Below are 24,995 nucleotides of genomic sequence, written 5' to 3'. Positions count from 1 at the left end.
GAGAACCTGGAGAGGCTTGGGCGAGGAGCTGCCGGGGCGGCGGAGCTGTTGGCCGAGGTTGGAGTAGCCAGGAGGAAGGCATGGCCAGCCATTGAGAAATGCTTGTTGAAGTTTTCGATAATCATGGATTTATCGGTGGTGACCATGTTACCTAGCCTCAATGCAGTGGGCAGCTGGGAGGAGGTGCTCTTGTTCTCCATGGACTTTACAGTGTCCCAGAATTTTTGGGAGTTAGAGCTACAGGATGCAAATTTCTGCCTGAAGAAGCTGGCCTTTGCTTTCCTGACTGACTGCGTGTATTGGTTCCTGACTTCCCTGAACAGTTGCATATCGCGGGGACTATTCGATGCTATTGCAGTCCGCCACAGGATGTTGTTGTGCTGGTCGAGGGCAGTCAGGTCTGGAGTGAACCAAGGGCTATATCTGTTCTTAGTTCTGCATTTTTTGAACGGAGCATGCTTATCTAAAATGGCGAGGAAGTTACTTTTAAAGAATGACCAGGCATCCTCAACTGACGGGATGAGGTCAATGTCCTTCCAGGATACCCGGGCCAGGTCGATTAGAAAGGCCTGCTCACAGAAGTGTTTTAGGGAGCGTTTGACAGTGATGAGGGGTGGTCGTTTGACTGCGGATCCGTAGCGGATACAGGCAATGAGGCAGTGATCGCTGAGATCCTGGTTGAAGACAGCGGAGGTGTATTTGGAGGGCCAGTTGGTCAGGATGACGTCTATTAGGGTGCCCTTGTTTACAGATTTAGGGTTGTACCTGGTGGGTTCCTTGATGATTTGTGTGAGATTGAGGGCATCTAGCTTAGATTGTAGGACTGCCGGGGTGTTAAGCATATCCCAGTTTAGGTCACCTAACAAATGGTGTCCAGTTCACAGTGGGGAGCTGAGGGGGGTCGGTAGCAGGCGGCAACAGTGAGTGACTTATTTCTGGAGAGAGTAATTTTTTTAATTAGTAGTTTGAACTATATGGGTATGGACCTGGAAACCCCACCTCTTTAAGGAATACCTAGGATAGGATAAGTAATCCTTCTCACCCCCCCCCCTTTAAGATTTAGATGCACTATTGTAAAGTGACTGTTCCACTGGATGTCATAAGGTGAATGGACCAATTTGTAAGTCGCTCTGGATAAGAGCGTCTGCTAAATGACTTAAATGTAAATGTAATGTAATGAAAGTATTTAACATGGAGGTTTACCATTTATCATGGAGGTTTACCATAGTCATTTAACATGGAGGTTTACCATAGTCATTTATCATGGAGGTTTACCATAGTCATTTATCATGGAGGTTTACCATAGTCATTTATCATGGAGGTTTACCATAGTCATTTAACATGGAGGTTTACCATAGGCATTTATCATGGAGGTTTACCATTTAACATGGAGGTTTACCAGAGTCATTTATCATGGAGGTTTACCATAGTCATTTAACATGGAGGTTTACCATAGTCATTTAACATGGAGATTTACCATAGTCATTTAACATGGAGGTTTACCATAGGCATTTATCATGGAGGTTTACCATAGTCATTTATCATGGAGGTTTACCATAGTAATTTAACATGGAGGTTTACCATAGTCATTTATCATGGAGGTTTACCATTTAACATGGAGGTTTACCAGAGTCATTTATCATGGAGGTTTACCATAGTCATTTATCATGGAGGTTTACCATAGTCATTTAACATGGAGGTTTACCATAGTCATTTAACATGGAGGTTTACCATAGGCATTTATCATGGAGGTTTACCATAGTCATTTAACATGGAGGTTTACCATAGTCATTTAACATAGAGGTTTACCATAGTCATTTAACATGGAGGTTTACCATAGGCATTTATCATGGAGGTTTACCATAGTCATTTATCATGGAGGTTTACCATAGTCATTTATCATGGAGGTTTACCATAGTCATTTAACATGGAGGTTTACCAATAGGCATTTATCATGGAGGTTTACCATTTAACATGGAGGTTTACCATAGTCATTTATCATGGAGGTTTACCATTTAACATGGAGGTTTACCATTCATTTAACATGGAGGTTTACCAATAGGCATTTATCATGGAGGTTTACCATTTAACATGGAGGTTTACCATAGTCATTTATCATGGAGGTTTACCATAGGCATTTATCATGGAGGTTTACCATAGTCATTTAACATGGAGGTTTACCATAGTCATTTAACATAGAGGTTTACCATAGTCATTTAACATGGAGGTTTACCATAGGAGGTTTACATTTATCATGGAGGTTTACCATAGTCATTTATCATGGAGGTTTACCATAGTCATTTATCATGGAGGTTTACCATAGTCATTTAACATGGAGGTTTACCATAGTCATTTAACATGGAGGTTTACCATTTAACATGGAGGTTTACCATTTAACATGGAGGTCATTTATTTAACATGGAGGTTTACCATTTAACATGGAGGTTTACCATAGTCATTTGACATGGAGGTTTACCATAGTCATTTAACATGGAGGTTTACCATTTAACATGGAGATTTACCATAGTCATTTAACATGGAGGTTTACCATTTAACATGGAGGTTTACCATAGTCATTTATCATGGTGGTTTACCATAGTCATTTATCATGGAGGTTTACCATAACATGGAGGTCATTTAACATGGAGGTTTACCATTTAACATGGAGGTTTACCATTTAACATGGAGGTTTACCATAGCCATTTATCATGGTGGTTTACCATAGTCATTTAACATGGATGTTTACCATTTAACATGGAGGTTTACCATAGTCATTTAACATGGAGGTTTACCATTTATTTACATGGAGGTTTACCATTTAACATGGAGGTTTACCATTTAGGAGGTTTACATTTAACATGGAGGTTTACCATTTAACATGGAGGTTTACCATAGTCATTTAACATGGAGGTTTACCATTTAACATGGAGGTTTACCATTTATCATGGAGGTTTACCATTTAACATGGAGGTTTACCATTTAACATGGAGGTTTACCATTTATCATGGAGGTTTACCATTTAACATGGAGGTTTTAGTCCATTTAACATGGAGGTTTACCATAGACATTTAACATGGAGGTTTACCATTTAACATGGAGTTTTACCATAGTAATTTAACATGGTGTTTACCATTTAACATGGAGGTTTACCATAGGCATTTATCATGGAGGTTTACCATAGTCATTTAACATGGAGGTTTACCATAGTCATTTAACATAGAGGTTTACCATAGTCATTTAACATGGAGGTTTACCATAGGCATTTATCATGGAGGTTTACCATAGTCATTTATCATGGAGGTTTACCATAGTCATTTATCATGGAGGTTTACCATAGTCATTTAACATGGAGGTTTACCAATAGGCATTTATCATGGAGGTTTACCATTTAACATGGAGGTTTACCATAGTCATTTATCATGGAGGTTTACCATTTAACATGGAGGTTTACCATAGTCATTTAACATGGAGGTTTACCATAGTCATTTAACATGGAGGTTTACCATAGTCATTTAACATGGAGGTTTACCATTTAACATGGAGGTTTACCATAGTCATTTATCATGGTGGTTTACCATAGTCATTTATCATGGTGGTTTACCATAGTCATTTAACATGGAGGTTTACCATTTAACATGGAGGTTTACCATTTAACATGGAGGTTTACCATAGCCATTTATCATGGTGGTTTACCATAGTCATTTAACATGGATGTTTACCATTTAACATGGAGGTTTACCATAGTCATTTAACATGGAGATTTACCATTTAACATGGAGGTTTACCATTTAACATGGAGGTTTACCATAGTCATTTAACATGGAGGTTTACCATTTAACATGGAGGTTTACCATAGTCATTTAACATGGAGGTTTACCATTTAACATGGAGGTTTACCATTTATCATGGAGGTTTACCATTTAACATGGAGGTTTACCATTTATCATGGAGGTTTACCATTTATCATGGAGGTTTACCATTTAACATGGAGGTTTTTACCATTTAACATGGAGGTTTACCATAGACATTTAACATGGAGGTTTACCATTTATCATGGAGGTTTACCATAGTCATTTAACATGGAGGTTTACCATAGTCATTTAACATGGAGATTTACCATAGTCATTTAACATGGAGGTTTACCATTTATTTATCATGGAGGTTTACCATAGTCATTTAACATGGAGGTTTACCATAGTAATTTAACATGGAGGTTTACCATTTTTATCATGGAGGTTTACCATTTAACATGGAGGTTTACCATAGTCATTTATCATGGAGGTTTACCATTTAACATGGAGGTTTACCATTTATCATGGAGGTTTACCATTTAACATGGAGGTTTTTACCATTTAACATGGAGGTTTACCATAGACATTTAACATGGAGGTTTACATGGAGGTTTACCATTTAACATGGAGGTTTACCATAGTTTTAACATGGAGCTTTACCATTTAACATGGAGGTTTACCATAGTCATTTGACATGGAGGTTTACCATTTAACATAGGTTTACCATTTTTAACATGGAGGTTTACCATAGTCATTTATCATGGAGGTTTACCATTTCATTTATCATGGAGGTTTACCATAGTCATTTAACATGGAGGTTTACCATTTCATTTAACATGGAGGTTTACCATAGTCATTTAACATGGAGGTTTACCATAGTCATTTAACATGGAGGTTTACCATAGTCATTTAACATGGAGGTTTACCATAGTCATTTAACATGGAGGTTTACCATTTTTAACATGGAGGTTTACCATAGTCATTTATTATGGAGGTTTACCATTTAACATGGAGGTTTACCATTTATTTATGGAGGTTTACCATAGTCATTTATTATGGAGGTTTACCATTTAACATGGAGGTTCACCATTTAACATGGAGGTTTACCATTTAACATGGAGGTTTACCATAGTCATTTATTATGGAGGTTTACCATTTAACATGGAGGTTTACCATTTAACATGGAGTTTACATTTAACATGGAGGTTTACCATTTAACATGGAGGTTTAGCATTTAACATGGAGGTTTACCATTTAACATGGAGGTTTTTAACATGGAGTTTAACATGGAGTTTTAACATGGAGGTTTACCATTTAACATGGAGGTTTACCATTTAACATGGAGATTTAGTCATTTAACATGGAGGTTTACCATAGTCATTTAACATGGAGGTTTACCATAGTCATTTAACATGGAGGTTTACCATTTAACATGGAGGTTTACCATTTTAACATGGAGGGAGTTTACCATAGTCATTTATCATGGAGGTTTACCATAGTCATTTAACATGGAGGTTTACCATTTAACATGGAGGTTTACCATATTTAACATGTCATTTAACATGGAGGTTTACCATTTAACATGGAGGTTTACCATTTAACATGGAGGTTTACCATTCATTTAACATGGAGGTTTACCATTTTTAACATGGAGGTTTACCATAGTCATTTAACATGGAGGTTTACCATTTAACATGGAGGTTTACCATTTATCATGGAGGTTTACCATTTAACATGGAGGTTTACCATTTAACATGGAGGTTTACCATAGACATTTAACATGGAGGTTTACCATTTAACATGGAGGTTTACCATTTAACATGGAGGTTTACCATTTAACATGGAGGTTTACCATTTATCATGGAGGTTTACCATTTAACATGGAGGTTTACCATTTAACATGGAGGTTTACCATTTAACATGGAGGTTTACCATTTTATCATGGAGGTTTACCATTTAACATGGAGGTTTACCATTTAACATGGAGGTTTACCATTTAACATGGAGGTTTACCATTTAACCATTTAACATGTTTACATTTTTAACATGGAGGTTTACCATTTAACATGGAGGTTTACCATAGTCATTTATTATGGAGGTTTACCATTTAACATGGAGGTTTACCATAGTCATTTATTGTGGAGGTTTACCATTTAACATGGAGGTTTACCATAGTCATTTAACATTTAACATGGAGGTTTACCATAGTCATTTATTATGGAGGTTTACCATAGTCATTTATTATGGAGGTTTACCATTTAACATGGATGTTCACCATTTAACATGGAGGTTTACCATAGTCATTTAACATGGAGGTTTTACCATTTAACATGGAGGTTTACCATAGTCATTTAACATGGAGGTTTACCATTTAACATGGAGGTTTACCATTTAACATGGAGGTTTACCATAGCCATTTATCATGGTGGTTTACCATAGTCATTTAACATGGATGTTTACCATTTAACATGGAGGTTTACCATAGTCATTTAACATGGAGGTTTACCATTTAACATGGAGGTTTACCATTTAACATGGAGATTTACCATAGTCATTTAACATGGAGGTTTACCATTTAACATGGAGGTTTACCATAGTCATTTAACATGGAGGTTTACCATTTAACATGGAGGTTTACCATTTATCATGGAGGTTTACCATTTAACATGGAGGTTTACCATTTATCATGGAGGTTTACCATTTATCATGGAGGTTTACCATTTAACATGGAGGTTTTTACCATTTAACATGGAGGTTTACCATAGACATTTAACATGGAGGTTTACCATTTATCATGGAGGTTTACCATAGTCATTTAACATGGAGGTTTACCATAGACATTTAACATGGAGGTTTACCATTTAACATGGAGGTTTACCATTTAACATGGAGGTTTTTACCATTTAACATGGAGGTTTACCATAGACATTTAACATGGAGGTTTACCATTTATCATGGAGGTTTACCATAGTCATTTAACATGGAGGTTTACCATAGTCATTTATCATGGAGGTTTACCATTTAACATGGAGGTTTACCATTTATCATGGAGGTTTACCATTTAACATGGAGGTTTTTACCATTTAACATGGAGGTTTACCATAGATATTTAACATGGAGGTTTACCATTTAACATGGAGGTTTACCATTTAACATGGAGGTTTACCATAGTCATTTAACATGGAGCTTTACCATTTAACATGGAGGTTTACCATAGTCATTTGACATGGAGGTTTACCATTTAACATGGAGATTTACCATAGTCATTTATCATGGAGGTTTACCATAGTCATTTATCATGGAGGTTTACCATTTAACATGGAGGTTTACCATAGTCATTTATTATGGAGGTTTACCATAGTCATTTATCATGGAGGTGTACCATTTAACATGGAGGTTTACCATAGTCATTTAACATGGAGGTTTACCATTTAACATGGAGGTTTACCATAGTCATTTAACATGGAGGTTTACCATAGTCATTTATTATGGAGGTTTACCATTTAACATGGAGTTTTACCACAGTAATTTAACATGGTGTTTACCATTTAACATGGAGGTTTACCATAGTCATTTATTATGGAGGTTTACCATTTAACATGGAGGTTTACCATAGTCATTTATTGTGGAGGTTTACCATAGTCATTTATTATGGAGGTTTACCATTTAACATGGAGGTTCACCATTTAACATGGAGGTTTACCATTTAACATGGTACATGGAGGTTTACCATAGACATTTATTATGGAGGTTTACCATTTAACATGGAGGTTTACCATTTAACATGGAGGTTTACCATTTAACATGGAGGTTTACCATTTAACATGGAGGTTTAGCATTTAACATGGAGGTTTACCATTTAACATGGAGGTTTACCATTTAACATGGATGTTTACCATAGTCATTTAACATGGAGGTTTACCATTTAACATGGAGGTTTACCATTTAACATGGAGATTTCCATAGTCATTTAACATGGAGGTTTACCATTTAACATGGAGATTTACCATAGTCATTTAACATGGAGGTTTACCATTTAACATGGAGGTTTACCATAGTCATTTATCATGGAGGTTTACCATAGTCATTTAACATGGAGGTTTACCATTTAACATGGAGGTTTACCATTTAACATGGAGGTTTACCATAGTCATTTAACATGGAGGTTTACCATTTAACATGGAGGTTTACCATAGTCATTTAACATTGAGGTTTACCATTTAACATGGAGGTTTACCATAGTCATTTAACATGGAGGTTTACCATAGTCATTTAACATGGAGGTTTACCATTTATCATGGAGGTTTACCATTTATCATGGAGGTTTACCATTTAACATGGAGGTTTACCATTTAACATGGAGGTTTACCATAGACATTTAACATGGAGGTTTACCATTTAACATGGAGGTTTACCATTTAACATGGAGGTTTAGCATTTAACATGGAGGTTTACCATTTAACATGGAGATTTACCATTTAACATGGAGATTTACCATAGTCATTTATCATGGAGGTTTACCATTTAACATGGAGGTTTACCATTTAACATGGAGGTTTACCATTTAACATGGAGGTTTACCATTTAACATGGAGATTTACCATAGTCATTTATCATGGAGGTTTACCATTTAACATGGAGGTTTACCATTTAACATGGAGGTTTACCATAGTCATTTAACATGGAGGTTTACCATTTAACATGGAGGTTTACCATAGTCATTTAACATGGAGGTTTACCATTTAACATGGAGGTTTACCATAGTCATTTATTATGGAGGTTTACCATTTAACATGGAGGTTTACCATAGTCATTTATTGTGGAGGTTTACCATTTAACATGGAGGTTTACCATTTAACATGGAGGTTTACCATAGTCATTTATTATGGAGGTTTACCATTTAACATGGAGGTTTACCATAGTAATTTATTGTGGAGGTTTACCATTTAACATGGAGGTTTACCATAGTCATTTATTATGGAGGTTTACCATTTAACATGGAGGTTTACCATAGTCATTTATTATGGAGGTTTACCATAGTCATTTATTATGGAGGTTTACCATTTAACATGGATGTTCACCATTTAACATGGAGGTTTACCATAGTCATTTAACATGGAGGTTTTACCATTTAACATGGAGGTTTACCATTTAACATGGAGGTTTACCATAGTCATTTAACATGGAGGTTTACCATTTAACATGGAGGTTTACCATTTAACATGGAGGTTTACCATTTAACATGGAGGTTTACCATTTAACATGGAGGTTTACCATAGTCATTTAACATGGAGGTTTACCATTTAACATGGAGGTTTACCATTTAACATGGAGGTTTACCATAATCATTTAACATGGAGGTTTACCATTTAACATGGAGGTTTACCATTTAACATGGAGGTTTTACCATTTAACATGGAGGTTTACCATTTAACATGGAGGTTTACCATAGTCATTTAACATGGAGGTTTACCATTTAACATGGAGGTTTACCATAGTCATTTAACATGGAGGTTTACCATTTAACATGGAGGTTTACCATTTAACATGGAGGTTTACCATTTAACATGGAGGTTTACCATTTAACATGGAGGTTTACCATTTAACATGGAGGTTTACCATAGTCATTTAACATGGAGGTGTACCATTTAACATGGAGGTTTAGCATTTAACATGGAGGTTTACCATTTAACATGGAGGTTTACCATTTAACATGGATGTTTACCATTTAACATGGAGGTTTACCATAGTCATTTAACATGGAGGTTTACCATTTAACATGGAGGTTTACCATTTAACATGGAGGTTTACCATAGTCATTTGACATGGAGGTTTACCATTTAACATGGAGGATTTACCATAGTCATTTATCATGGAGGTTTACCATTTAACATGGAGGTTTACCATAGTCATTTAACATGGAGGTTTACCATAGTCATTTATCATGGAGGTTTACCATTTAACATGGAGGTTTACCATAGTCATTTAACATGGAGGTTTACCATTTAACATGGAGGTTTACCATAGTCATTTAACATGGAGGTTTACCATAGTCATTTATCATGGAGGTTTACCATTTAACATGGAGGTTCACCATTTAACATGGAGGTTTACCATAGTCATTTAACATGGAGGTTTACCATTTAACATGGAGGTTTACCATTTAACATGGAGGTTTACCATTTAACATGGAGGTTTACCATTTAACATGGAGGTTTACCATTTAACATGGAGGTTTACCATTTAACATGGAGGTTTACCATAGTCATTTAACATGGAGATTTACCATTTAACATGGAGGTTTACCATTTAACATGGAGGTTTTACCATTTAACATGGAGGTTTACCATTTAACATGGAGGTTTACCATAGTCATTTAACATGGAGGTTTACCATTTAACATGGAGGTTTACCATAGTCATTTAACATGGAGGTTTAGCATTTAACATGGAGGTTTACCATAGTCATTTAACATGGAGGTTTACCATTTAACATGGAGGTTTACCATTTAACATGGAGGTTTACCATAGTCATTTATCATGGAGGTTTACCATTTAACATGGAGGTTTACCATTTAACATGGAGGTTTACCATAGTCATTTAACATGGAGGTTTACCATAGTCATTTATCATGGAGGTTTACCATTTAACATGGAGGTTTACCATTTAACATGGAGGTTTACCATAGTCATTTAACATGGAGGTTTACCATTTAACATGGAGGTTTAGCATTTAACATGGAGGTTTACCATTTAACATGGAGGTTTACCATTTAACATGGATGTTTACCATAGTCATTTGACATGGAGGTTTACCATTTAACATGGAGGTTTACCATTTAACATGGAGGTTTACCATAGTCATTTGACATGGAGGTTTACCATTTAACATGGAGATTTACCATAGTCATTTATCATGGAGGTTTACCATTTAACATGGAGGTTTACCATAGTCATTTAACATGGAGGTTTACCATAGTCATTTATCATGGAGGTTTACCATTTAACATGGAGGTTTACCATTTAACATGGAGGTTTACCATAGTCATTTAACATGGAGGTTTACCATAGTCATTTATCATGGAGGTTTACCATAGTCATTTATTATGGAGGTTTACCATAGTCATTTATCATGGAGGTTTACCATTTAACATGGAGGTTTACCATAGTCATTTAACATGGAGGTTTACCATTTAACATGGAGGTTTACCATTTAACATGGAGGTTTACCATTTAACATGGAGGTTTACCATAGTCATTTAACATGGAGGTTTACCATTTAACATGGAGGTTTACCATCTAACATGGAGGTTTACCATAGTCATTTAACATGGAGGTTTACCATTTAACATGGAGGTTTACCATAGCCATTTAACATGGAGGTTTACCATAGTCATTTAACATGGAGGTTTACCATAGTCATTTAACATGGAGGTTTACCATAGTCATTTAACATGGAGGTTTACCATTTAACATGGAGATATACCATTTAACATGGAGGTTTACCATAGTCATTTAACATGGAGGTTTACCATTTAACATGGAGATATACCATTTAACATGGAGGTTTACCATTTAACATGCAGGTTTACCATTTAACATGGAGGTTTACCCTGCCGTCTCACCTGGAGGAACTCTTTGCTGCTGTCCTCGTTTGGGGTCCACGCGTTGTTATTGTTGTTAAGACGGGCTTGCCGTGGCAACCAGGTGTTGTCGTAAAAGGATGAGGAGGCTGTGATCTGGTCGTCAGAGATCTTCCCTGACTCCAGACCTAAAGCGTTACTGCAATGGAAGGCTGGGGGAGGAGAGACAGGGATCAATTCATGATTAGATAGAGGTGGACAGTTAAATAAAGACCTGAAGAGAGGAGGGTTAACCAACACGCACCAACAGGCACCAACAGGCACCAACAGGCACCAACACGCACCACACTCACCAACAGGCACCAACACCCACCCTCACCAACACACACCAACAGGCACCAACAGGCACCAACACCCACCCACCCTCACCAACACGCACCAACACGCAACAACAGGCACCAACACCCACCAACACGCACCACACTCACCAACACGCACCAACAGGCACCAACACCCACCAACCCTCACCAACAGGCACCAAAACCCACCCACCCTCACCAACACGCACCAACCCTCACCAACACACACCAACACGCACCAACACCCACCAACACCCACCAACCCTCACCAACACCCACCAACACCCACCAACACCCACCAACACCCACCAACCCTCACCAACACCCACCAACACCCACCAACACCCACCAACACCCACCAACCCTCACCAACACCCACTTTCTTGTTTATGTGAAAAATGGGGACATCAGGAAAATGAAACTGCAGAATAAGGACACTCCTTTTTGAAGGTCCAATAGAAAATAGAAACAGACAGATCTCCCTCAGGTACTGACAGGTCCGGTACTTACTGTCGCTGACCTCTTTGTGTGTCATGTTGTAGCGAGCAGAGAAGCCATCTTTGGCCACGGCCATGTCCGTGTGGAAGGACAGAGACAGGATACCTGTAGACGACGTCATCTCAGGAGGGATCTTAGTTCCACAGTAACGTCCTATCAGAGGACCCACTGCAAACACAAACACAAACCCAACAGACGGTCATTAGAAGCATAAAATAACATGAAATATAGCTTATCAGAACATAACACACTAGCCAACATCAGTAGTCCCTGCCTAGCCTCAGCACCCCATAAACAGCAGACTTTACTATTAATCATGAGGAATTCTCAGCCAGGAAGTTAGTTAGTAATAAGATAAATCCTGTTTTATTGACAAGAGAGGCGAGCCCTAGCTTAGGCCTGGGATTTCTCAGAAGACAGGGCAGACGAAATAGGTCCCACTGGGGAAAGGATGGATGTATTAGCAACATTTCTCATCCATCCCTTCATCCTCCTTCCATCTCTCTATCCTAACGCCACATGAACAAGGGGCTTTAATGAGAGCTGTTCTTTCTCACTCCGTTCTCTCGTTTTCTGCCAGTCCTCCTCTTCCTCCTCCTCTTCCTCTTCCGTCTACAGATTAGAAACGCTTTCTTTCACTCCGTCCGTCCCTTTGATCCCCAGGACCAAGTCATCCCTTCTACCTCTCCACTAATTATCTTTTCTAACAACTCTTAATTCCTGGACTTTGTGTTTGGTGTGATTTAGGACTCTGTGGCTGTAGGGGAGTGGGGGGGGATTAGGGGGCATCAGGGGGCATTAGGGGGCATCAGGGGGCATTAGGGGGCATCAGGGGGCATTAGGGGGCATCAGGGGGCATTAGGGGGCATCAGGGGGCATCAGGGGGCATGTCTATGGGATAATACATTCATCTTGCAGCTCACAGCCTCTTTCACACTCCCAGATCATACCATAACAGCCCAGTATCATACCATAACAGCCCAGTATCAGCCCAGTATCATACCATAACAGCCCAGTATCAGCCCAGTATCATACCATAACAGCCCAGTATCAGCCCAGTATCATACCATATCATACCATAACAGCCCAGTATCAGCCCAGTATCATACCAGCCCAGATCATACCATATCAGACCAGTATCATACCATATCATACCATAACAGCCCAGTATCAGCCCAGTATCATACCATAACAGCCCAGTATCAGCCCAGTATCATACCAAAACAGCCCAGTATCAGCCCAGTATCATACCAAAACAGCCCAGTATCATACCATATCATACCATATCATACCATAACAGCCCAGTATCATACCATATCATACCATAACAGCCCAGTATCAGCCCAGTATCATACCAGCCCAGATCATACCATATCAGACCAGTATCATACCATATCATACCATAACAGCCCAGTATCAGCCCAGTATCATACCATAACATCCCAGTATCAGCCCAGTATCATACCATAACAGCCCAGTATCAGCCCAGTATCATACCAGTATCATACCATAACAGCCCGGTATCAGTCCAGTATCATACCAGATCATACCATATCAGCCCAGTATCATACCATATCATACCATAACAGCCCAGTATCAGCCCAGTATCATACCATAACAGCCCGGTATCAGTCCAGTATCATACCAGATCATACCATATCAGCCCAGTATCATACCATATCATACCATAACAGCCCAGTATCAGCCCAGTATCATACCATAACAGCCCAGTATCATACCATAACAGCCCAGTATCAGCCCAGTATCATACCATATCATACCATATCAGCCCAGTATCAGCCCAGTATCATACCAGTATCATACCATAACAGCCCAGTATCAGCCCAGTATCATACCATATCAGCCCAGTATCATACCATAACAGCCCAGTATCAGCCCAGTATCATACCATATCATACCATAACAGCCCAGTATCATACCATAACAGCCCAGTATCATACCATATCATACCATATCAGCCCAGTATCAGCCCAGTATCATACCAGTATCATACCATAACAGCCCAGTATCAGCCCAGTATCATACCATATCAGCCCAGTATCATACCATAACAGCCCAGTATCAGCCCAGTATCATACCATATCATACCATAACAGCCCAGTATCATACCATAACAGCCCAGTATCAGCCCAGTATCATACCATAACAGCCCAGTATCATACCATAACAGCCCAGTATCAGCCCAGTATCATACCATAACAGCCCAGTATCATACCATAACAGCCCAGTATCATACCATATCATACCATATCAGCCCAGTATCAGCCCAGTATCATACCAGTATCATACCATAACAGCCCAGTATCAGCCCAGTATCACACCATATCAGCCCAGTATCATACCATAACAGCCCAGTATCAGCCCAGTATCATACCATATCATACCATAACAGCCCAGTATCATACCATAACAGCCCAGTATCAGCCCAGTATCATACCATAACAGCCCAGTATCAGCCCAGTATCATACCAGTATCATACCATAACAGCCCAGTATCAGCCCAGTATCATACCAGATCATACCATATCAGCCCAGTATCAGCCCAGTATCATACCATATCATACCATAACAGCCCAGTATCATACCATAACAGCCCAGTATCAGCCCAGTATCATACCATAACAGCCCAGTATCAGCCCAGTATCATACCAGTATCATACCATAACAGCCCAGTATCAGCCCAGTATCATACCAGATCATACCATATCAGCCCAGTATCATACCAGATTATACCATAACAGCCCGGTATCAGTCCAGTATCATACCATAACAGCCCAGTATCAGCCCAGTATCATACCAGATCATACCATATCAGCCCAGTATCATACCAGATTATACCATAACAGCCCGGTATCAGTCCAGTATCATACCAGATCATACCATATCAGCCCAGTATCATACCATATCATACCATAACAGCCCAGTATCAGCCCAGTATCATACCATAACAGCCCAGTATCATACCATAACAGCCCAGTATCAGCCCAGTATCATACCATAACAGCCCAGTATCATACCATAACAGCCCAGTATCATACCATATCATACCATATCAGCCCAGTATCATACCATAACAGCCCAGTATCAGCCCAGTATCATACCAGATTATACCATAACAGCCCGGTATCAGTCCAGTATCATACCATATCATACCATAACAGCCCAGTATCATACCATATCATACCATATCAGCCCAGTATCAGCCCAGTATCATACCATATCATACCATAACAGCCCAGTATCATACCATAACAGCACAGTATCAGCCCAGTATCATACCATATCATACCATAACAGCCCAGTATCATACCATAACAGCACAGTATCAGCCCAGTATCATACCATATCAGCCCAGTATCAGCCCAGTATCATACCATAACAGCCCAGTATCAGCCCAGTATCATACCAGATCATACCATATCAGCCCAGTATCATACCAGATTATACCATAACAGCCCGGTATCAGTCCAGTATCATACCATAACAGCCCAGTATCAGCCCAGTATCATACCAGATCATACCATATCAGCCCAGTATCATACCAGATTATACCATAACAGCCCGGTATCAGTCCAGTATCATACCATAACAGCCCAGTATCAGCCCAGTATCATACCATAACAGCCCAGTATCAGCCCAGTATCATACCAGATCATACCATATCAGCCCAGTATCATACCTTATCATACCATAACAGCCCAGTATCAACCCAGTATCATACCATAACAGCCCAGTATCATACCATAACAGCCCAGTATCAGCCCAGTATCATACCATAACAGCCCAGTATCATACCATAACAGCCCAGTATCATACCATATCATACCATAACAGCCCAGTATCAGCCCAGTATCATACCATATCATACCATAACAGCCCAGTATCATACCATATCAGCCCAGTATCAGCCCAGTATCATACCATAACAGCCCAGTATCATACCATAACAGCCCAGTATCATACCATATCATACCATAACAGCCCAGTATCAGCCCAGTATCATACCATAACAGCCCAGTATCATACCATAACAGCCCAGTATCATACCATATCATACCATAACAGCCCAGTATCAGCCCAGTATCATACCATAACAGCCCAGTATCATACCATAACAGCCCAGTATCATACCATATCATACCATAACAGCCCAGTATCATACCATAACAGCCCAGTATCAGCCCAGTATCATACCATATCATACCATATCAGCCCAGTATCATACCAGATTATACCATAACAGCCCGGTATCAGTCCAGTATCATACCATAACAGCCCAGTATCATACCATAACAGCCCAGTATCATACCATATCATACCATAACAGCCCAGTATCATACCATAACAGCCCAGTATCAGCCCAGTATCATACCAGTATCATACCATAACAGCCCGGTATCAGTCCAGTATCATACCATATCATACCATAACAGCCCAGTATCATACCAGTATCATACCATAACAGCCCGGTATCAGTCCAGTATCATACCAGATCATACCATATCAGCCCAGTATCATACCATATCATACCATAACAGCCCAGTATCAGCCCAGTATCATACCATAACAGCCCAGTATCATACCATAACAGCCCAGTATCAGCCCAGTATCATACCATAGCAGCCCAGTATCATACCATTACAGCCCAGTATCATACCATATCATACCATATCAGCCCAGTATCATACCATAACAGCCCAGTATCAGCCCAGTATCATACCATATCATACCATAACAGCCCAGTATCAGCCCAGTATCAGCCCAGTATCATACCATAACAGCCCAGTATCAGCCCAGTATCATACCATAACAGCCCAGTATCAGCCCAGTATCATACCATAACAGCCCAGTATCAGGCCAGTATCATACCAGATCATACCATATCATACCATAACAGCCCAGTATCATACCAGATTATACCATAACAGCCCGGTATCAGTCCAGTATCATACCAGATCATACCATATCAGCCCAGTATCATACCATAACAGCCCAGTATCATACCATAACAGCCCAGTATCAGCCCAGTATCATACCATATCATACCATAACAGCCCAGTATCATACCATAACAGCCCAGTATCATACCATAACAGCCCAGTATCAGCCCAGTATCATACCATATCATACCATAACAGCCCAGTATCATACCATAACAGCCCAGTATCATACCATAACAGCCCAGTATCAGCCCAGTATCATACCAGATCATACCATAACAGCCCAGTATCATACCATAACAGCCCAGTATCATACCATAACAGCCCAGTATCAGCCCAGTATCATACCATATCATACCATAACAGCCCAGTATCATACCATAACAGCCCAGTATCATACCATAACAGCCCAGTATCAGCCCAGTATCATACCATAACAGCCCAGTATCATACCATAACAGCCCAGTATCATACCATAACAGCCCAGTATCAGCCCAGTATCATACCATATCATACCATAACAGCCCAGTATCATACCATAACAGCCCAGTATCATACCATAACAGCCCAGTATCAGCCCAGTATCATACCATAACAGCCCAGTATCATACCATAACAGCCCAGTATCATACCATAACAGCCCAGTATCAGCCCAGTATCATACCATAACAGCCCAGTATCATACCATAACAGCCCAGTATCATACCAGTATCATACTATATCAGCCCAGTATCAGCCCAGTATCATACCATAACAGCCCAGTATCATACCATATCAGCCCAGTATCAGCCCAGTATCATACCATATCATACCATAACAGCCCAGTATCATACCATAACAGCCCAGTATCATACCAGTATCATACTATATCAGCCCAGTATCATACCATATCAGCCCAGTATCATACCAGTATCATACTATATCAGCCCAGTATCAGCCCAGTATCATACCATAACAGCCCAGTATCATACCAGTATCATACTATATCAGCCCAGTATCATACCATAACAGCCCAGTATCATACCATATCATACCATAACAGCCCAGTATCAGCCCAGTATCATACCAGTATCATACTATATCAGCCCAGTATCATACCATATCAGCCCAGTATCATACCATGTCATACCATAACAGCCCAGTATCATACCATAACAGCCCAGTATCATACCATATCATACCATATCAGCCCAGTATCATACCATATCAGCCCAGTATCATACCAGTATCATACCATAACAGCCCAGTATCATACCATATCATACCATAACAGCCCAGTATCAGCCCAGTATCATACCATATCATACCATAACAGCCCAGTATCATACCATATCATACCATATCAGCCCAGTATCATACCATAACAGCCCAGTATCAGCCCAGTATCATACCATATCATACCATAACAGCCCAGTATCATACCATATCATACCATATCAGCCCAGTATCATACCATATCAGCCCAGTATCAGCCCAGTATCATACCATATCAGCCCAGTATCATACCAGATCATACCATAACAGCCCAGTATCATACCATAACAGCCCAGTATCATACCAGTATCATACCATAACAGCCCAGTATCATACCATATCATACCATAACAGCCCAGTATCAGCCCAGTATCATACCATATCATACCATAACAGCCCAGTATCATACCATATCATACCATAACAGCCCAGTATCAGCCCAGTATCATACCATATCAGCCCAGTATCAGCCCAGTATCATACCATAACAGCCCAGTATCAGCCCAGTATCATACCATAACAGCCCAGTATCAGCCCAGTATCATACCATAACAGCCCGGTATCAGCCCAGTATCATACCAGATCATACCATAACAGCCCAGTATCAGTCCAGTATCATACCATATCATACCATAACAGCCCAGTATCAGCCCAGTATCATACCATAACAGCCCAGTATCATACCATAACAGCCCAGTATCAGCCCATATCATACCAGATCATACCATAACAGCCCAGTATCAGCCCAGTATCATACCAGTATCATACCATATCAGCCCAGTATCATACCATAACAGCCCAGTATCAGCCCATATCATACCATATCAGCCCAGTATCATACCATAACAGCCCAGTATCAGCCCATATCATACCATATCAGCCCAGTATTATACGATACCAGCCCAGCATCATACCATATCAGCCCAGTATCATACCATACCAGCCCAGATCATACCAGTCTCACCAGCCCAGTATCATACCAGTCTCCCAATCAAAGCCCAGGCAGGGTTGCCATGCTATTCAGCCTGGTTTTTGTTACAGCTATTTTAGTAGTGGAAGATGAAAGCCATGACGAGGGTCTCGCACTCTCTCTCTCACTCTCTCTCTCTCTCACTCTCTCTCTCTCTCTCTCTCTCTCTCTCTCTCTCTCTCTCTCTCTCTCTCTCTCTCTCTCTCTCACTCTCTCACTCTCTCACTCTCTCTCTCTCTCTCTCTCTCTCTCTCTCTCTCTCTCTCTCTCTCTCTCTCTCTCTCTCTCACTCTCTCACCCTCTCTCTCACCCTCTCTCTCACACTCTCTCTCTCTCTCTCTCTCTCTCTCTCTCTCTCTCTCTCTCTCTCTCTCTCACTCTCTCTCACTCTCTCACTCTCTCACACTCTCTCACTCTCTCTCTCTGTCTCTCTCTCTCTCTTACTCTCTATCTCTCTCTCTCACTCTCTCACACTCTCTCACATTCTCTCACTCTCTCTATCTTTCTCTCTCACTCACTCACTCTCTCACTCTCTCTCTGTGTGTCTCTCTCTGTCTCTCTCTCTCTTACTCTCTATGTCTCTCTCTCTCACTCTCTCACTCTCTCTCTCCCTCTCTCTATCTCTCTCTCTCAGCCTATCTAGATAGAAGTACTCCCTTCCTGTTTTGTGTGTGTCCGTCCAGTAAACTCACCTTGTGGCAGACCGTCCCAGACCTCCAGCCAGTCATACTTGCAGTCTCCCTCTCCCCCGGGCAGGGGGTCATTCTCCAGGTCAAAGGTCAGGAAGGTCAGGGTCAAGTCCATGGCCGGGGGCACGATGATAATAAAGGAACACTCCAGGTTATGAGGGTATTTATCAGGGAACCCCGGAGACTCAATGATCCCGTTCTGACTGGTGAAGTTACGGGAGCAGTCTGAACCTGAAACAACAATCAATCAATCAATCAATCAATCAATCAATCAATCAAATGCATTTCTTTTTTTTGCATCAAGGGTTTTCACAAAGCGCTTTACAGAATCCCAGGATGGACACGGAAGCAGAAGCACAGTGGTCAGGAAGAAACCTAGAGAGGAACCCAGCAGGCTTTCTCTGGATTTACTGGGGAACTGTTCAAATCAAATCACATATTTAGGTTCAGGCCCAGGGTGCTGAGCTTAAAGATGAGCTTGGAGGGTACTCTGGCATTAAATACTGAGCTGTAGTCAATGAACAGCATTACTACATAGGTATTCCTCTTGTACAAACGGGATAGGGCCGTGTGCAGTGCAATGGCGAATGCATTGTCTATGGATCTATTAGGCCATTAAGCAAATTGAAGTGAGTCTAAGGGTGTCAGGTAAAGGTATAGGTGATATGATCCTTAATAACTAGACTCTCAAAACACTTCATGGTGACAGAAGTGTTCCGTGATGACAGAAGTGTTCCATGATGACAGAAGTGTTCCATGATGACAAAAGTGTTCCGTGATGACAAAAGTGTTCCATGATGACAGAAGTGTTCCATGATAGAAGTATTCCATGATGACAGAAGTGTTCCGTGATGACAGAAGTGTTCCGTGATGACAGAAGTGTTCCGTGGTGACAGAAGTGTTCCGTGGTGACAGAAGTATTCCGTGGTGACAGAAGTGTTCCATGATAGAAGTATTCCGTGGTGACAGAAGTGTTCCGTGGTGACAGAAGTGTTCCGTGATGACAGAAGTGTTCCGTGGTGACAGAAGTGTTCCGTGATGACAGAAGTGTTCCGTGATGACGGAAGTGTTCCGTGGTGACAGAAGTGTTCCGTGGTGACAGAAGTGTTCCGTGGTGACAGAAGTGTTCCGTGGTGACAGAAGTGTTCCGTGATGACAGAAGTGTTCCATGATAGAAGTGTTCCGTGATGACAGAAGTGTTCCGTGGTGACAGAAGTATTCCATGATAGAAGTGATCATTGATGCAAATAGATGTCAGTCTGTCTCTTACATTGTTGTCTAATGAATATTCCATTGTGTCCTGTATCCTCTCTCCTGTCTTTGTTTTTGTAGTAGGGAGACAAGCTGGTGGCCTGAGGGGATTCTCTGGGAGCTCATCCATTGATCTCATCCTGACGTTAGGACCGAACTCCTTGTTGTCTAGATGTTGCTACTAATGACCAGAGCACAGGGTTAAATGGACCCATAAGACCATGTACTACCGGGTATCACCGAGTGAGATGAACAGACTGACAACACACACAGAGTATGTGGACAAGTGCTCATCCAACATCGCATTCCAATATCATGTCAGTTAATTATGGAGTTGCACTCCCCCCCACCCCCATCCATTGCTGCTATAACAGCCTCCACTCTTCTGGGAAGGCTTTCCACTAGATGTTGGAACATTGCTGCTATAACAGCCTCCACTCTTCTGGGAAGGCTTCCCACTAGATGTTGGAACATTGCTGCTATAACAGCCTCCACTCTTCTGGGAAGGCTTTCCAATAGATGTTGGAACATTGCTGCTATAACAGCCTCCACTCTTCTGGGAAGGCTTTCCACTAGATGTTGGAACATTGCTGCTATAACAGCCTCCACTCTTCTGGGAAGGCTTTCCACTAGATGTTGGAACATTGCTGCTATAACAGCCTCCACTCTTCTGGGAAGGCTTTCCACTAGATGTTGGAACATTGCTGCTATAACAGCCTCCACTCTTCTGGGAAGGCTTTCCACTAGATGTTGGAACATTGCTGCTATAACAGCCTCCACTCTTCTGGGAAGGCTTTCCACTAGGTGTTGGAACATTGCTGCTATAACAGCCTCCACTCTTCTGGGAAGGCTTTCCACTAGATGTTGGAACATTGCTGCTATAACAGCCTCCACTCTTCTGGGAAGGCTTTCCACTAGATGTTGGAACATTGCTGCTATAACAGCCTCCACTCTTCTGGGAAGGCTTTCCACTAGATGTTGGAACATTGCTGCTATAACAGCCTCCTCTCTTCTGGGAAGGCTTTCCACTAGACGTTGGAACATTGCTGCTATAACAGCCTCCACTCTTCTGGGAAGGCTTTCCACTAGATGTTGGAACATTGCTGCTATAACAGCCTCCACTCTTCTGGGAAGGCTTTCCACTAGATGTTGGAACATTGCTGCTATAACAGCCTCCTCTCTTCTGGGAAGGCTTTCCACTAGACGTTGGAACATTGCTGCTATAACAGCCTCCACTCTTCTGGGAAGGCTTTCCACTAGGTGTTGGAACATTGCTGCAGGGACTTGCTTCCATTCAGTCACAAGAGCATTAGTGAGGTTGGGCACAGTTGATGAGTGATTAGGCCTGGCTTACAGTCTGCATTCCAATTCATTCCAAAGGTTTCCGATGGGGTTGAGGACAGGGCTCTGTGCAGGCCAGTCAAGTTCTTCCACACCGATCTCAACAAACAATTTCTGCATGGGCCCCACTGCCAGATGTTAGAGCGTGATTCATCACGCCAGAGAACACGTTTCCACTGCTCTTTATAAGACCCCAGCTGACAATTGGCTTCGTTCATGGTGATCTTAGGCTTGTGTGCAGCTGCTCGGAAATGGAAACCCATTTCAGGAAGCTCCCAACGAACAGTTCTTGTGTGCAGCTGCTCGGAAATGGAAACCCATTTCAGGAAGCTCCATCAGGAAGCTCCATCGGGAAGCTCCATCAGGAAGCTCCATCATGAAGCTCCATCAGGAATCTCCATCAGGAAGCTCCATCAGGAAGCTCCATCAGGAAGCTCCATCAGGAAGCTCCCAACGAACAGTTCTTGTGCTGACGCTGCTTCCAAAGGTCGTTTGGAACGAGGTTGTGTTTTTACGCGCTACGGGCTTCAGCACTCAGCGGGTCCCGTTCTGTGAGCTTGTGTGGCCTACCACTTCGCGGTTGAGCCGTTGTTGCTCCTAGACGATCCTACTTCACAAAAACAGCACTTACAGTTGACCCGTTAAGCTCGAGCAGGGTAGGAATTTGACAAACTGACTTGTTGGAAAGGTGGCATCCTTTGACGATGCCACGTTGAAAGTCACCGAGCTCTTCTGTAAGGCGATTCTACCACCAATGTCTATGGAGATTGAAGCTCCATCAGGAAGCTCCATCAGGAAGCTCCATCGGGAAGCTCCATCAGGAAGCTCCATCAGGAAGCTCCATCAGGAAGCTCCATCAGGAAGCTCCATCATGAAGCTCCATCAGGAAGCTCCATCAGGAAGCTCCATCGGGAAGCTCCATCAGGAAGCTCCATCAGGAAGCTCCATCGGGAAGCTCCATCAGGAAGCTCCATCAGGAAGCTCCATCAGGAAGCTCCATCAGGAAGCTCCATCAGGAAGCTCCATCAGGAAGCTCCATCATGAAGCTCCATCAGGAAGCTCCATCAGGAAGCTCCATCAGGAAGCTCCATCAGGAAGCTCCATCAGGAAGCTCCATCAGGAAGCTCCATCAGGAAGCTCCATCAGGAAGCTCCATCAGGAAGCTCCATCATGAAGCTCCATCAGGAAGCTCCATCATGAAGCTCCATCAGGAAGCTCCATCAGGAAGCTCCATCATGAAGCTCCATCAGGAAGCTCCATCAGGAAGCTCCATCAGGAAGCTCCATCAGCATGGCTGTGTGTATTTAGTCAGCCACCACTTGTTTATTTTTTGTAATTTATTTTCCACCAAAGGTCTACAATTTTGTTTCTGGTGTCCTTTGACAGCTCTTTGGTCTTGGCAATAGTGGGGTTTGGAGTGTGACTGTTTGAGGTTGTGGACAGGTGTCTTTTATACTGATAACAAGTTCAAACAGGTGACATTAATACAGGTAACGAGTGGAGGACAGAGGAGCCTCAAAAAGAAGAAGTTACAGGTCTGTGAGAGCCAGAAATCTTGCTTGTTTGTAGGTGACCAAATACCACCATAATTTGCAAATAAATTCATTAAAAATCCTACAATGTGATTTTCTGGATTTTTTCTGTCATAGTTGAAGTCTACCTATGATGAACGTTACAGGCCTCTCTCATCTTTTTAAGTGGGAGAACTTGCACAATTGGTGGCTGACTAAATACTTTTTTTGCCCCACTGTACATACACTAACTCAACACACTATCACTGAGCAAACTAAACGGATTGACAACAAACAAAAACAAAATACAACATTTGTAGATCGAGCTGTCTAACCTCAGACATTGCCTTCAGCACAGCATGTAAGCTACAGTACATTAGAGAGAGATGCTTGACAGACGGTTCAAAGTAAGGCCTTCAGGCCTGTGTGAGCGTCCTATTGTGAGTGAATGAATGTGTGAGCTGTGTGCCTGGAAAATGTGACAGCTCAGAGTTGTGGATGTATCTCTGGCAGGAACAGAACCACATCACCCTCGCTGTCTCCCCCCTCCTTGTCATCTCCCTCACAGTCTCCCCTCTCTCCCTCACTGTCTCCCCCTCTCTGTCTCCCCCCTCTCCCTCACTGTCTCCCCTCTCTCCCTCACTGTCTCCCCCTCTCTGTCTCCCCCTCTCCCTCACTGTCTCCCCTCTCTCCCTCACTGTCTCCCCCTCTCCCTCACTGTCTCCCTCTCCCTCACTGACTCCCCCTCTCCCTCACTGTCTCCCCTCTCTCCCTGGCTGTCTCCCCCT

At 41.5% G+C, this 24,995-nt stretch overlaps 1 protein-coding gene across 3 annotated transcripts in view; it reads right to left on the bottom strand.

Annotated features, from left to right (window-relative positions):
• Positions 1-24,995, bottom strand: part of LOC124044301 (neuropilin-2-like) — a 352,904-nt gene that overhangs the window by 168,091 nt on the left and 159,818 nt on the right. For all 3 annotated transcript variants that reach the window (XM_046363952.1, XM_046363953.1, XM_046363951.1), the window contains exons 4-6: positions 20,108-20,335; positions 12,243-12,398; positions 11,416-11,585 (exon numbers count right to left, since the gene is read on the bottom strand). In XM_046363952.1, the coding sequence (XP_046219908.1) occupies positions 11,416-11,585; positions 12,243-12,398; positions 20,108-20,335 (554 nt within the window). The remainder of the gene's footprint in view (positions 1-11,415; positions 11,586-12,242; positions 12,399-20,107; positions 20,336-24,995) is intronic.

The sequence above is a fragment of the Oncorhynchus gorbuscha genome, linkage group LG09, assembly GCF_021184085.1.
Source record: "Oncorhynchus gorbuscha isolate QuinsamMale2020 ecotype Even-year linkage group LG09, OgorEven_v1.0, whole genome shotgun sequence".
Classification (NCBI taxonomy): Eukaryota; Metazoa; Chordata; class Actinopteri; order Salmoniformes; family Salmonidae; genus Oncorhynchus; species Oncorhynchus gorbuscha.
Note: the sequence above shows the minus strand (reverse complement) of the source record. Positions and strands in the feature narration are given on the sequence as shown.